The sequence below is a fragment of the Bombina bombina genome, chromosome 5 (assembly GCF_027579735.1).
Source record: "Bombina bombina isolate aBomBom1 chromosome 5, aBomBom1.pri, whole genome shotgun sequence".
In the NCBI taxonomy this organism is placed as follows: domain Eukaryota; kingdom Metazoa; phylum Chordata; class Amphibia; order Anura; family Bombinatoridae; genus Bombina; species Bombina bombina.
In genome coordinates this window covers 110,170,056-110,187,084 of record NC_069503.1, presented here as the reverse complement: position 1 = coordinate 110,187,084, position 17,029 = coordinate 110,170,056, and the positions used below count along the sequence as shown (strand labels likewise).

The window sequence follows — 17,029 nt, the reverse complement described above, 5'->3', positions numbered from 1 at the left end:
CAGGAGAATGGTCTCTTCACCCAGATGTGTTTCTTCAGATTGTTCAGATGTGGGGGCTTCCAGAAATAGATCTGATGGCTTCTCATCTAAACAGGAAACTTCCCAGGTATCTGTCCAGGTCCAGGGATCCTCAGGCGGAAGCAGTGGATGCGTTGACACTTCCTTGGAATTATCAACCTGCTTATATTTTTCCGCCTCTAGTTCTTCTTCCAAGAGTGATTTCAAAAATCATAATGGAGCGTTCGTTTGTACTGCTGGTGGCTCCAGCATGGCCACACAGGTTTTGGTATGCAGATCTTGTTCAGATGTCCAGTTGCCAACCGTGGCCACTTCCGTTAAGGCCAGACCTTCTATCTCAAGGTCCATTTTTCCATCAGGATCTCAAATCATTAAATTTGAAGGTATTGAGATTGAACACCTAGTGCTTAGTCATAGAGGTTTCTCTGACTCAGTGATTAATACTATGTTGCAGGCTCGCAAATCTGTGTCTAGAAAGATTTATTACCGAGTTTGGAAGACTTACATTTCATGGTGTTCTTCTCATAAATTCTCTTGGCATTCTTTTAGAATTCCTACAGTTTTACATTTTCTTCAGGATGGTTTGGATAAGTGTTTGTCTGCAAGTTCCTTGAAAGGACAAATCTCTGCTCTTTCTGTTCTGTTTCACAGAAAAATTGCTAATCTTCCTGATATTCATTGTTTTGTACAGGCTTTGGTTCGTATGAAGCCTGTCATTAAGCCAATTTCTCCTCCTTGGAGTCTTAATTTGGTTTTGAGGGCTTTACAGGCTCCTCCGTTTGAGCCTATGCATTCTCTGGACATTAAATTACTTTCTTGGAAAGTAGTGTTCCTTTTGGCCATCTCTTCTGCTAGAAGAGTTTCTGAATTATCTGCTCTTTCTTGTGAGTCTCCTTTTCTGATTTTTCATCAGGATAAGGCGGTTTTGCTGACTTAATTTACATTTTTACCTAAAGTTGTGAATTCCAACAACATTAGTAGAGAAATTGTTGTCCCTTCATTGTGTCCTAATCCTAAGAATACTTTGGAAAGATCTTTACATTCTTTGGATGTGGTAAGAGCTTTGAAATATTATGTTGAAGCTACTAAAGATTTCAGAAAGACTTCTAGTCTATTTGTTATCATTTCTGATTCTAGGAAAGGTCAGAAGGCTTCTGCCATTTCTTTGGCGTCTTGGTTAAAGCTTTTGATTCATCATGCTTATTTGGAGTCGGGTGAATCCCCGCCTCAGAGGATTACAGCTCATTCTACTAGGTCAGTCTCTACTTCCTGGGCTTTTAAGAATGAAGCTTCTGTTGATCAGATTTGCAAAGCAGCAACTTGGTCTTCTTTGCATACTTTTACTAAATTCTACCATTTTGATGTTTTCTCTTCTTCAGAAGCAGTTTTTGGTAGAAAAGTACTTCAGGCAGCTGTTTCAGTTTGATTCTTCTGCTTATAATTTCAGTTTTTTTCATTATAAAGATTAAAACTTTTGATTTAGGTTGTGGATTCTTTTTTCAGCGGAATTGGCTGTCTTTATTTTTATCCCTCCCTCTCTAGTGACTCTTGCGTGGAGTTCCACATCTTGGGTATTTGCTATCCCATACGTCACTAGCTCATGGACTCTTGTCAATTACATGAAAGAAAACATAATTTATGTAAGAATTTACCTGATAAATTAATTTATTTCATATTGGCAAGAGTCCATGAGGCCCACCCTTTTTGTGGTGGTTATGATTTTTTTGTATAAAGCACAATTATTCCAATTCCTTGTTGATGCTTTCGCTCCTTTCTTATCACCCCACTTCTTGGCTAGTCGTTAAACTGAATTGTGGGTGTGGTGGGGGGTGTATTTGTAGGCATTTTGAGGTTTGGGAAACTTTGCCCCTCCTGGTAGGAATGTATATCCCATACGTCACTAGCTCATGGACTCTTGCCAATATGAAAGAAATGAATTTATCAGGTAAATTCTTACATAAATTATGTTTTTATGCTGTGTTAATGAATCTATTGCTTAGTTTTTCCATTAAAAAGGCTAATTTAGTACATAATAATTTACTGCAGTTTGTAAAATGAATGTTTGTAGCAGAACCAAGCCATATTTTCATGCTTGAGGAGGTCTGTCCAAAAATACATCTGTGGGGGTTGTTCCTGTTATCCAATGAGCAATAGCTTTTTTAGATAAAATATTCTTTATTAAACCACAAACCTCCTCCATATACATCGGATACATTACATGTGACATACAATGAGACAGACGAAAAAACATAAGAATCATATAAAAAAAAAAAAAGAGAATAAAGAGCTTTCAACAGCAGGGTAGATAGTACCTTACTCATAATTGTATTCTAAGGATCTCGTGGTACTCGCCTAGGGACAATTCCTTGAGCAGGTTTGCCATTGGAACTTTCAAACTTTGGCTTTAACCATTTGTTCATGAAATATCGGCAATTAATCTAATCTGCTACCTTCGCTGCAGTCTATCTCAAAGCCTATGGAGGTTTCTCTCATTTTCATATTTTTCCCTCAATTACTTCTCTTATATGTCCTTGGCTATCTCAGTCTATATTGGAAGTATATAATCTTGGGGGGTAATATTCTTTTAATTTCAGTAATATCATTTATCTAAATAGAACAGATGAACAAAATTCAACAACTCCTGTATCACAACAAATCAAACTAATGAAGTCACGGGTGCCCCACACCCTAGTACCTATTTATATGGCTATTAGTAGCTCCCTCATCAATTGTCCCTTTGTTAAGTGGTCTCCTATGTCAGATCAGCGACTATCTTCCTCTAAGGAATTCTTGCCTTTCTCCTCTACCCTGTCCCCTCACCTTCTCTGATTATCCAGTAAAACCAGATCTTCTGGAATGTAGGCCCTGTATCTTGAATAAATGCTGCTGTCTCGTACATCGAATAAATCATCTGTATTCTGTTGAGGACCTCTGCCCATGTTGGCGTCTCATTTTTCCAATATTTAGCTATAGCTATTCTTGTGGTGGTGCATAGGATTCGAATGAAAGTGTTTATATATGGGTTTAGTCTCGGAATTGTCTCATGCAACAGCGCCTGAGCTGGTGTAAGAGAGATCCTTTCGCTTAACAGGGTACTTAGCATTAAAGATAGTTTCCTCCAAATGTTTTGGACTCTAGGGCAATCCCACCACATGTGAAGATATGATCCTCTGACTTTACACCCCCTATAACAGTATCTAGAGTTTCCTAGTGTCATGTGAGATGTTTTCAGTGGTGTCAAGTACCATCTAAAGGTGGTCTTCAGTACATTCTCTCTAAGGTCTGCACTAATAAGGCCCTTACTAGCGTAATGAAATATATCATTCCAGTCATCAATCGTGTGCTCTCTTGCAATATCTTCCTCCCAATTTAGTAGCAATGTAGATTTAGTCATGTATTTAGTTTCCTGTAGTGATATGTATAATCTAGATATTGCTTTCTTGGGTCTGTTGATTGCTAAACATAAATTTTCGAGAGTCGTTTTTTGACTGTGTATTGTGGCCCCACTGATATATGTTTGTACAGCTGATGTGATCTGCAGGTAGAGGAACCAGTGTATCTGACTAGGCTCTAGCTTCTGTCTAAGTTGTGTGAAGGTCAATAGTTTACCTTGTGTATATATATCCGCCACCCTGTATAAGCCTTTATTTTCCCATTTTTTGATATGGTATATAAACTCCTCATTTATCAAGTATTTTAGTGGTATTATCAGGGTTTGTCTAGGCATCAGCTTCCCTATACGCTGTATCTTGGTCCATTGTTGTTTGGCCAGTTGTGTGGATTTATTATGATAGATCTCTAGTCCCTTATTCTTTATGTTACCCCAGAAAATATCCTCGGGTCCCTCCATTCCCCCCATAGCAGCCTCCAAGGCAGGCCAGAGAACATCTTTTTGTCTTCTCCCAAGTATTGAGTTTTGCGCTAGTCTAGCTGCTGTATAATAATCATGCAAATTAGGAGCTCCCACCCCCCCCAATTGTCTATGTCTTGTCAGGATTTGGTGTGGGATCCTCGGGTGTTTATTGTCCCTCAGAAATCTGTGTATGTCTTTTTGGAGATTATCTAAATCTGAACTGTTAACTTTAATTGGGAGGACCCTGAACAGATAAAGAATTCTGGGTAGGATCGTCATCTTGACAGCAGACAGCCTCCCGTACCAGGAGAATCCCATTTTCCTCCACCTTCCTATGTCTGACCTAATTGCTTTGTATAGTGGAAAATAATTTGCAGCATATAATTTAGAGGAGTGAGTAGTCAGTTTAATCCCCAGGTATTTGAGCCCGTCTAATATCCATTTGAAGTCAAAATTTGTTTCAATTGCCTTCATGGTATGTTTGGGTAGCGATAGGGGGAGTGCTTCGCATTTGTCTGCATTAATTTTATACCCCGATATCTGGGAGAATAATTGTATGGCATGATATACATGTGGCAACGAGATAAGTGGTTTCGTAATGGTTAGCAACACATCATCTGCGAATAAAGTAATTTTGTGATTTATCTTCCCTACTTCCAGTCCCCAAATATCAGGACAATTACGTATATATGCAGCTAAGGGTTCTATGCATAGTGCAAAGATTAAGGGTGACAAAGGGCATCCCTGTCGTGTGCCATTAAGTATATGTATGGTCTCAGACTGGTGTCCGATTGCTCTGATCTGGGCCGTGGGTGTCGAGTATAATCCCTCAATAGCTTTCATAAACCGTCCCTCAAAACCCATTAGTGACAGCACTCTCATCATATATTTCCAGTCGACCCGGTCGAATGCCTTCTCCGCATCCAAAGATAGGATCAAAGAAGGCATCCCCCTGTCTCGAAGAAAGTCAATAACCGAAACCATTCTACGTATATTGTCGGGGGCCTCCCTGTCCTTGATAAATCCAACTTGATCAGGGTGTATGATTGAGGGCAGGATGTGTTTCAGTCTATGAGCTAGTATTTTTGTAACTATCTTAAGGTCCTGGTTGATAAGGGAAATCGGTCTATAGTTAGCGCAAAAATGGGGGTCCTTTCCCTGTTTTGGGATCACCACTATCCTAGCCTGAAGCAGTTCTATAGGTATTTCTCCCCCTTCCATAATGTGGTTGGCAAATACTACCAAGTGAGGCAGCAGTATGTCTCTAAAAGCTTTATAATATTCCCCTGGGAATCCGTCTGGACCTGGAGCTTTGCTAGGTTTAAGATCTTTAATGGCAGCTCGTACCTCCTCAGGTGTAATTTTAGCGTTCAGGGCCTCCTTATCCTCCTCAGAAATTGGTTTCAGGTCTGCTTTATGTAAAAAAGAGTCAAATACTTTTTCCGTCGAAGGGCAGTGATGCACTTTAGTCCCATCATACAAGTCGCTATAAAAGTGTGCAAATGTGTCAACAATTTCCTGTGGATGGGATGTCATGTGTCCTTTTGGGTTCTGTATGCTCGGTATTGATAAAGCCTGATAATTGTCTCTAATTTTTTTCGCTAGATATTTATCAGGTTTATTTGAGAAGATAAAGTAGTTAGTTTTCAGTCTGTGTGCCGCTTTGACGGATTGTTCATTTAATATGGTTTGTAACTTATTTTTAGTGTTCAGCAATTGTGTCAATGTGGCTTGGGATTTAGTTATTCTATGTGCCTTCTCTAGTGAAGCAATCTCCGAGTATAATTGTTTCAGGAGTAGGGTGTGCTGTCTCCTGGCTGCTGTCTTTTCTTTAATTAATATACCTCTGATCACTGCTTTATGTGCCGCCCATGGTGTGATAGGGTTACTTGTGGTATCTACATTAATCTGCCAATATTCCTCTAGATCCTTGAGAATTTTATCTTTTATAAGCGGATTTTTAATACAAGACGGATCATAAGTCCATGATTTGGTTCTCTTTGGGTCCAGTAGGTCCCCTAGACACAGTTTAGTGATTGAATGGTCTGACCATACACACGGAAGAATATCTATATGTTGTAATATCGGTTGCAGTATCTGACTCGTATACACATAATCTATCTTCGAGTAACTGTTGTGTGCCGCTGAGTAGAATGTGGTGTCTCTAGCATCCCCATTAAGTACTTGCCAAGTGTCCTGCAGCATATGCTGCTCGAGCATCCCCCCTATATTTTTAGCTACCCCTTTCTGTCTATTTTTCTTTTTAGATTGCAGATTGGCTGTGTGTTTCATCAGCAATTGTATGTCTATGTTAAAGTCTCCTGCTAAGACTATACGTGTCCTAGACCAATCAGTTAGTAGATGAGATATATTTTGAAAATATTTGTCTTGTTGTTCATTTGGAGCGTACACATTGCAGAAGACTATGTCTATTCCCCCCACTTGACCTGACACCAGGAGGTATCTGCCATCTCTGTCTGCTATAGTTTCTTTGTGTGTGAAAGGGATAGAGGAATGAATAAGAATAGAGACTCCTCTTTTTTTAGAATCTATCATAGAATGAAATTGTTGTGGAAAGTCTCTAGCCCAGTATTTGGGAATGGTGGAATGTAGGAAATGTGTTTCCTGGAGGTAAATTACAGTAGCTTTCAGTCGTCTATAATTAGTCAGTGCAGTCCTTCTTTTTATGTCGGTGTTAAGACCTCTCGCGTTATGCGAGAGCAGTGTTATTCTAGCTAATGACATTCTTAAGCATATAATTGTACACTACTCTTTTCTTACCAGTAGTTGGGTATTCTAAGGGTTCCTTATTCTCCATCTGATGAGACCTCTCCCAACCTCTTAGCGATTCACCTATGAATGATGAGCTCTGCGTACTTGTGGGGCATCCCGTGACTCCAAAGAACAAAAACATAAACGTTAATATAACTAAAAACATATTATGATCTAACAGTGTGCTGGTCAACTTTTGCCAACACCACCACAGTGTGTGTTTTGTACATGGTCACAACAAAAACCACAATATGAAACATCTTATAAGCATTAATGAACATACAACAGTCTCTTAGGCCTAGTGTCCTCTCAGCCCCTTTCTTTAACATGGGGTTAATGATCCTTGCCTATGCCTTATGGATATACAGCAGGAAAGTAAAAATCTTTCAAGTGGGTGCTGTTCTCTTTAAAGTTTCAAGTCTTAGCTTTCTTTTTAGTAACTTTTTTCCATCTCAGTCTCTGAGGCTTTGCCTGAGAGTGAGAAAGTTCCAGAGAGCTTGTTGCTGCTTCCCCCTCTGCAATTTCTGGTGGGTCTAGCTCCAAAAATTTGCAAATATCAGGTATTTCCGCTGTGGTCTTGATCGTGGCAGTTCTGCCATTTCTCACTACATGTAAAGCAAAGGGGAAACCCCATCTGTATGGGATGTGATGTTTCCTGAGGAGGAGGGTGAGTGGTCGGAGGGTGTATCTTCTTTGTAGGGTCTTGATGCATAGATCTTGAAAAAACTGAATAACATTGCCTTGGAATTTAAACGTGGGATTGTGTCTAGCAGCTGACAATATTTTTTCTCTGTCGGGGTATCTCAGAAGCTTAAGTATAACATCTCTCGGGGGTTGATCTGGTTTGGGCTTAGCCCTAAGGGCCCTATGGGCTCTTTCTATTTGAACTTCAGAGTCCACTGATGCTCCCAATATTGCTCTAAATAGTTGCTGGAGATAGTCGTGCAGGTCTTCGGTTCCAATTGTCTCAGGGACCCCTTTGAGACGGATATTGGATCTTCTGCTCCTGTTTTCGATGTCCTCAATTTTCTCTTCCAGCTCCATTATCATTTGTTGTTGGCTTGTTAATGTTTGGGATGCTTCGGCTACTTCTTCACTCATTTCATCAGTTGCTGTTTCTAATGAGTCCACCCGAGTGCCCAGTTCAGAGATTTCAGTTTTGATATCAGTAAGACTGTTGGTAATCGTCTCTTGAAAGTTATCCATCTTTTCCCAGAGTTTATCAAAATTGGTCGCAATATCCTGTTTGGATACCAAGGCGTTGAGATCTGCCTTGGTCACAGGAGTCATGTCTTCAAGTTCTCCCTCATTTTCAGATTCAGGATCCTCCTCCACTTCATTTAGGAGAAGATCTTTAACTTTATGGACTCTGGGCGTTTTGAAAAACGTCTCCATAGACGTGGTCTTCATCCCTTTATCTGTCTTGTTCCCTTTCCTGGTCGACATTATGAATATCTCTCTCGGTCTCGTCTCTACCTGGACCAGGCAGATAGTCTAGATAATCTTGCAGAATCAGAAGATATCAAGAACCAGGGTCCTTTGACTCAATTTGATTCACTAAAAGTTGTGAATCTGGGACAGCTCTCCAAAACCCTCCCCCTCTACATGAGTAGGGGCGCTATTCCGTATATTAATAATGTTGCATCACTTTCTTCATCATATGTGTTCAAGCAGAATACTTATGTAATGCTAAGAGAGAAGAATAGTGTAAGGTGGGAGGGGCACTGTTCCATGTATATTCGTGGTAATTTATCTTGAGCTGTGTGAAACTGTTGGATCACTTCAAAAACACACCTTTACATCTTTAACTCATTACATCTCCCAGTGGCTTTTTTTTCCTATGTAGATGGGTCACAATGTATTCCACCATCCCACAGTTTGGAAGCTAAGTAATCTCACCAGCCTCACCAGCCTCTATACCCCAGGGCAGTTGTCCTCACTGGACGAAGATGGGTAGGGGTAATGGGGTATGACCTACTGACACAGCGTTCAGCAGGAAATGAAGGGGATAGAGACCAGCAATGCACAATTGTATTCAGTGTTGTTCGGTATCTTGTGCAGACAAATTTTATAACTATGCAACAACGGTTATGTCCAGATACTAATGAAGCTGCAGTCTGTATACCCAGTTCAATTCTCTAAGGTTTCTCTCACACAGCGCAACTCAAGCGTTTCCCAAAGTGTGTTGACTAACTTAGTAGTTCCTTTTTGCAAGGCTAGAGCTCTCTGCTGCATAGGTCTCCCATATAGAACTGACAGGCTATAGAGATCACTGGTGCGATAACTTTTGGCTTTATGTTTAATTAGAAAGTCCTTTGGAGGTACTGTAGGGAGCTTTCTTGTGTGAGCTGACCTCCTTCTTTTCCCCTCTCCTCCCCAATACATATGTAAAAGGCAAGCGGAGCTTTTTCAGCCAGATCGTTTTATGCTGGCACTATATAGGGCTGCTGCTAAGATGGCGGCTTTTCGCGCCTTTCACTCTCTTCCCGCTCCCTTGTATTTATGTCGTCTCCCTAGCCCAAATCTGTCTTGCAAAGGTCGCTACTATAGCAGGTGAGCAGTGTCCACAATGTCCCCAATATTCTCTCACCTTTCTTATGTGCTGCTGCTGGGCTGTTATGTTTGATCGGAGGAGAGGGGTGTCCCGCCGCGCACTTCACCGGTGTCTCACAGAGTGGCAATGGCGGCTCCGGAGCGGAGCCCCGACCCTCCGGAGTCGCAAATCAGCTGCCGGTAGCTTAATGTCGTGTGGGTTGAAAGTCTTAGTTCCTGCGGCAGTGAAAAAGATAATCCGTATCTGTAGCAGGAGTGCGCCAGGTGATTCACCCCTCCAGCTCCTCTAGATCTGTAATAGCGCTTGCTGATGCCAAAAATAAAGTCACTGTTCTCTGCCCTTCCTTTGCTTTCACCAAAGTAGTCTGTTTAAAATGGTTTTCTGGAAGTTGTTACAGGTATTTCCATTAAAATTAAACTTTTTCTTGAGGAGCCTCTGCAAAGTGCTTCCTCTCTGCTCGGCAGATAGCTCCGCCCCCCGCAATAGCTTTTTTAAAGGGATACTAACCCCACGTTTTTTTTCTTTCATGATTCAGATAGAGCATGCAATTTTAAGCAACTTTCTAATTTACTCCTATTATCAATTTTTCTTTGTTCTCATGTTATCTTGATTTGAAAAAGCAGTAATAAAAAATTAGGATCCAGACCATTTTTTAGTTCAGCACCTTGGTAGAGCTGCTGAGCTGATTGGTTTGCTACATTTAGCCACAAATCAGCAAGTGCTACCCATGTGCTGAACAGAAAAATGGTCTGGCTCTAAAGCTTACAGTACTGCTTTTTCAAGTCAAGATAGCATGAGAACAAAGAAAAATTGATAATAGGAGTAAATTACAAAGGTGCTTAAAATCTCATGCTCTATCTGAATCACGAAAGAAAAAAATTGGGTTTAGTATCCCTTTAAGTATCAGCCAATTAGAATCCTGTATTTCCCTACAGGTTTATAATTAACTGTAGAGCCCAGATAAACCATTTTCATTTAATATTAGTGTGAAGCTGCTATTTGCTCCAGTAATAAATATCACTCAGCTTATGGCCCTGTTGTATCAGTCTCATCACATTTACTGATCTAATCATAAATATCTTGTGATCTGCATATTATTTTATTTCTAATGAGGTTATTTTATAATACATTTCTTATTTCTATTAGCTGCACCTGTTTATCATCAGAACGTTTATCCCACTGATCTGTGACTGATTCTTGTTGTTAGTAAAGACCTTAGTAAGTGTATTCTGCACCTTCAGCTGCTGCTGTTTGTGTCACATGATCTCAGACTTAAAGGGACAGTGTCCTGTACATTTGTTTTTCCCTTAAAAGAACAGGAACCCCAAATGTTTTTCATCATTTAAATAGAACATACAATTTTCAACAACTTTCCAACTGACCTCTATTTTGATATTTTCTTTATTCTCTAGGTATTATTTACTGAAGCAGCAGCTATGCACTACTGGGAGCTAGCTGAGCAAATAAGGTGAGCCAATGACAAGAGGCTTGTATGTGCCACTAATCAGCAACTAGCGCACCATAGGGCATTGTATGCTTTGCCACAAAGGTCCCCAAGGGAATAAAGCAGATTTGATAATAGAAGGAAATTGGAAAGTTGTTTAAATTTGAATAATAAAAGGTTAATTTTGACTTTGCTGTCACTTTAATGCATTTCTAATGACTTGTTTTACCGGTGTATAAAATAATATAAAGTGTATGGGAAATTTCACCTTTAGCTTTAGTTTTTATGTAAAATAACTGTTTGCTGTTTGTAATTTATTTTCATTATTAAATTGTACACAGCCTTTTAAATGACCTGAGGCTCCGGCTCCTACTTAGCATATGCAGGAGTTCCCGTTATATAAAAATATGAGTCTGTTATTGGCTGATAGCTGTCACATGGTACAGGTGCAGAAGTACATTTAGAGAATACAATTTTAAACAACTTTCCAATTTACTTCTATTATTTGCTTCCTTCTCTTGTTACCCTTTGCTGAAAGCTTTATCTAGGAAAGCTCAGGAGCAGCAGAGAGCCTAGGTTCTAGCTGTTGATTGTTAGCTGCATATATATATTGATTGTGATTGGCTTACCCATAAGTTCAGTTAGAAACCATTAGTGCATTGCTGCTACTTTGACAAATGATACCAAGAGAATGAAACAAATTAGATATTTAAATTAAATTGGAAAGTTGTTTACAATTGTATTCTCTATCTGAATCATGAAAGAAAAGCTTTGGATTTTATGTCCCTTTAATCAGAACCATTATTTATTATTATCTGTCTAAACCATTTAATATATGTTTTACAGATACGGCCAGAGCACTGAGAGATATCAGGTATTGATGTAACTGGAGTGAATAAGGGAACCTTCTTCCTGAACAAAGACATTGGAGCCTGTTATCAGCATGAACTCATTTGTGTTAGGTGAGTAAAATAGATATTATGCTGACTTTAATTACTGGGAAAATAGACTAGATCACTCATTAAACAAATATAAACTATTATATTTATATCTGCATCTTTAAGAACATTTGTGTCAGTGACGTTCTAAAGAAGGAACAACCCCTATTTTGCTGAGGAGTAGGGTAAAAATACAACTCTCCCTCTGTCCTTTTAGACAGATCATGTCCAACAGCTGCCTAACCTCACCCCAAGACCTGGTTCATTACTCAGAACACCTGCAATTGCACCTTCTCCTGCCCTGACCTCTCTCATGGAACACCCACAACTCCCCCAGTGTTCCCCACCCCAGAACCACCACTGATTTGTGTGCTTAATTTTACAGTGAGTATTATTAAACTAATAAAGTTTTTGGCTCTTTATATAAATAGAAGAACCACAGCTGAAAGCTAAAGATGATCATAAGGTCACTGCTTCTTACCCTCTCAAAACATCTCACACTGATTATTAGTCTGTGATGATTAAGACATCATGTTCTCACCCAACTGGTTGAGCATAAGCCAGACAGGGCTGTATGTGCATTTGCTTGTGCAATGTTAAATGAGGATGGTGGATGTCACCTCTCTTGCCCAGAATACAGATGTACTTGTTCCCTGGCTGAGAACATTATCCATACGCACCTTGTTTAATGCAGCCCTATAACTTGTTTTCATCAGCAATCAGTCATTTAGGTAACTATGATGCAGTAATGTTTACTTTCTATGTAATCCTTTTTTAATTTGTGATTTACAGGTAAATAAATTTAAAAATACAAAACAGAAGACATTTTTGAGTATAACATTTTTTTTTATTGAGATGGATTATATTATAAATGAATAAAGTCATATTTTTCTTTACTCTATTTCTTTTTATGTAGACAAACACGTCAATAGTTCATATCTATCCTTCACTACAGGAAGCAACAGAATCATACCGCAAACTCCAATAGTCTTAGACACTAATGACTATTCACAAACATTGGGGATATCACAGCAGATATTTAAAGGAGATGATGAATTAGCAGGAACTGGGAAACAATCATTATGTACAGAGAGTAATTTAGTCATCAAACAAGAGGACAACATTTATGACTTATCTAGTGAAATTATTAACCCAGAGGATAAACCACACACATTTACTGAGTTTTCAAAACCTATTAAAGAAAGGAAAAGTCTACAGTCTAGCCAAGTAATTCATACAAAGGAGCAACCTTTCCAATGTACAGAGTGTGAGAAAAGATTTAGATTGGAGTCACATCTACTAGAACACCACAAAATTCACACAGGTGAGAAACCACACACATCTTCTGAGTGCGGAAAATGTTTTACACAAATGGATCATCTGAAAACTCATAAAAATATTTACACAGGAGAAAAGCCTTTCACATGTACAGAGTGTGGGAAAAGTTTTACACGAATGGATTGTCTGAAAACTCATGAAAGGATTCACACAGGAGAAAAGCCTTTCACATGTACAGAGTGTGGAAAAAGTTTTACACAAAAGAGTGATCTTAAAGCTCATGAAAGGATTCACACAGGAGAAAAGCCATTCATATGTACAGAGTGTGGAAAAAGTTTTACACAAATGAGTAATCTGAAAAAGCATGAAAGGAGTCACACAGGAGAAAAGCCTTTCACATGTACAGAGTGTGGAAAAAGTTTTACAGAAAAGAGTCATCTGAAAAAGCATGAAAGGATTCACACAGGAGAAAAGCCTTTCACATGTACAGAGTGTGGAAAAAGTTTTACAGAAAATAGTAGTCTGAAAAAACATGAAATGATTCACACAGGGGAAAAGCTATTCCAATGTACAGAGTGTGGAAAAAGTTTTGCACAAATGAATCATCTGGAAATACATGAAATAATTCACACAGGGGAAAAGCCTTTCACATGTACAGAGTGTGGAAAAGGTTTTATACGTAAAAGTCATCTGAAAACTCATGAAAGGAGTCACACAGGGGAAAAGCCTTTCATATGTACAGAGTGTGGAAAAAGTTTTACAGAAAAGAGTTGTCTGAAAACTCATGAAAGGATTCACACAGGAGAAAAGCTGTTCATATGTACAGAGTGTGGAAAAGGTTTTACACAAAAGAGTGATCTGAAAACTCATGAAAGGATTCACACAGGAGAAAAGCCGTTCATATGTACAGAGTGTGGAAAAAGTTTTACACAAATGAGTAATCTGAAAAAGCATGAAAGGATTCACACAGGAGAAAAGCCTTTCACATGTACAGAGTGTGGAAAATGTTTTACAAAAAAGAGTCATCTGGAAAAACATGAAAGGAGTCACACAGGGGAAAAGCCTTTCACATGTACAGAGTGTGGAAAAAGTTTTACAGAAAAGAGTTGTCTGAAAAGTCATGAAAGGATTCACACAGGAGAAAAGCCGTTCACATGTACAGAGTGTGGAAGATGTTTTGCACAAATGAGTAGTCTGAAAAAACATGAAAGGATTCACAAGGGAAGAAACCTTTCACAAGTTTAGAAAGTGGAAAAAAGGTTCTTAATGAAATCCGGTATCACTAAACACCAAATATTTACACACAAACTTTATATACACAGTGTACAAACCTTTTTACAATTATCCTAGAGGACAAACTCTCTAAATAGAAGGATCAAAAAGGATGATATTGTAAATAATACTTTCTAAATCCCAGTTACAAAAGCCCCAGATTTAAAGTGCTCCTGTGCACCTGAATTTCTCTCATATAAATGTGATAGAATACAAACACGACACAGAAATATACAGATCTGTCCTCATACTGACCCGTTTACACAACCATTCTACACCAAAGCACCCCCAGTGTTGTTTATTAATATGCCAGTGTCATGAGTTGTACATTTGATTTACATAGGGGAGAAATAATTATATTTACAGAATAAAGAGTCTCTATATAAATAGACTTAGAAAATTATATAAATAGAACATCAGTCTCAAATAATTGACATCTGGGAGATATATTTAATGTGCACATCATGCGGATAAACCTTTTCTTATAGCAATAGATGCTTAGCATTGTACATGTTATATACCAGAGGAATTACTGAGGGGAAACGGATTTCATTTCATGAGACACAATATCAGTAACCATTTCATACGTGATCATAATCAGTTTAATTTAAATGGCTACTATAACCTACATGTATACTGGGTATGTAATATGTATGTCATGTTCTGTAACTTGATATTATGTCTGTTAGATGTTTTCATGTTAGTTAGAAGCCACAAGAACTGATAATAGCACATACTGTATATATAAAGGGAACAGTATATGTCTGATGAATCCCTTTGTATCAAGAGCACAAGTGTTAGGTATATTTATACCATTGTGTGCATATATCATGTGATGCTGCTTTTTACTGTATAATGATATACAATGTTTTTTCATGCAAATAAAAAGTGATTGTAATCCAGACCAGTATTTTGTGTGTTTTGTATAATTATAAACACAATATCAGAGAATAATTAGGAAAACATCATCAAATACTGAAGCCAAATCTGTCAATGAAAGTTAAACGCTGATAACTCAGATAGAGCAGGAATTTTACCCAACTTTCCAATTTACTTCTATTATCTAATTTGCGTTGTTCTTTTGCTATCCTTTGCTATAGAGTAAACCTAGGAGGCTGATATTATATGAGCTTAGGGGCGTGCACGTGTATTTAGCACTCTGTGCAGCAGTGTTTGTAACTATGTATAACAGCTATAAATGTGCTAAGCTGATCTAATTTATTTCTCTTGTAAGGTGTATCCAGTCTACGGATCATCCATTACTTGTGGGATATTCTCCTTCCCAACAGGAAGCTGCAAGAGGATCACCCACAGCAGAGCTGTCTATACAGCTCCTCCCCTAACTGCCACCCCCAGTCATTCTCTTGTAGCTCTCAACAAGGGAAGTAGCTAGAGCAGTGACGTGCTGTCATAGGAGACAGGTGAGGCAGTGCCTCACCTGTCCTATCTGTGTAATTACAGTACACCTTATTTAATTAATAATTAAAAAACTATATATATATGTTTTTTTATAATTTATTTTCTGGTGACCCCCCACCCCCGTTTGATTCATTGTGTGTGTGTGTCACTGCGTTCATGCTCTGCATAAGTATTGATTTTAAATCCTTATCAAATACATACACATTGCGCAACTAGGCAGAGGCTGTGAGCCCTACCGTTGCGCAATATGTTTGTATTTGTTTGTATGGGCCGGCGGAGAGTGAGACTGCCACCCAGTGGCTGCTGGCAAAAGTCTCTGAGTCCCCTTCGCGGCCCATACCGCTCCCAATGGAGGCTGGTCTATACCAGCCTCGGGAGCCCTGCCTGCCCCATCAGCCAATAAGCGCTGCGGTCCCAGTCTCACTGACAGTGAGTGCTTTAGTCAGTGGGGGTGGGACATACTGGTGTGGCAGGTGGGAGACTGAGATGGGATGCGGCATGATGTCATCAAGGTGGCAGACACGAAGGGAGACTACTGAGATGCTCACTGAGACACACTGAGCTGAGGATTACAGTGAACGTCTTTAAGAACTGAAACAAGAGGTAAGAGGTTGAGAGCCGAGGTCTTGTGTCTCCCTCCACCGTGACTGCAGCTGTGCAGCAGCCCTGAGCCAGCCACCAGGTCCGTTGCACAGTCCACACTGGTTATGGTAACTACATAACACTACACTTACTACTAGTAGTTTCTCCCTAAAGCCGGCTGGTCAGGAGTCTGCTGCATTGTTCATCTACACTGCAGCCATACAAATTGCAATAGATGATGATCTGATGATCCTGATCTCATATACGGTTGCGTGACGGGTAATACTATATTCTTTCTTTTCTGAATTGTATATGTTTTTATTTATTGCAGGTAAAGGAGGAGTTTTGTGACAAAACTTTTTCTTTACCTGCAATAAATAAAAACAGCCAAACACAATTCAGAAGAGAGAGAGAATATAGTATTACCGGTCACGCATCCGTATATGAGATCAGATGGAGTGGAGTTAGCTTGGCTGCGGCAACACTTATTTGTGGATCATCTCTCCTAGGGAATTCCGTGCTAAGCAAGTTTTTGTACACTAGTATGGGACTAAAGAATCATTAGCGTTTAATATATCGCAAGCCAGCCAAGTGTTAAAGCCATTCCTTTCACCATGTAACTTCCTGCTCATGTAAACAGGCATCTAGATTAAGTAAATTAAGTTATTTATTTTGAGCATTACTTAATCTAGATGCCTGTTTACTTGAGCAGGAAGTTACATGGTAAAAGGATGATAATGGCTTTAACACTTGCTCTATGGGAAACACAAATGATTCATTAGTGACAATCAGGAAAAAATTAACATCACATATTGTAGTGTACAAAACTTGCTTAACACGGAATGCCCCAGCAGAGATGATCCTCAAATAAAAATGTTGCAGGTGTATTCTGATCTAGC

At 39.1% G+C, this 17,029-nt stretch overlaps 1 protein-coding gene across 1 annotated transcript; it reads left to right on the top strand.

Annotated features, from left to right (window-relative positions):
• Nucleotides 1-12,524: 12,524 nt before the first annotated feature.
• LOC128661369 (gastrula zinc finger protein XlCGF26.1-like) lies at nt 12,525-14,867 on the top strand (the record flags this gene model as incomplete). Its single annotated transcript, XM_053715632.1, has 1 exon — nt 12,525-14,867. A coding segment is annotated over one exon (1,578 nt), but the record flags the coding sequence as incomplete, so codon positions are not given.
• Nucleotides 14,868-17,029: the final 2,162 nt, after the last annotated feature.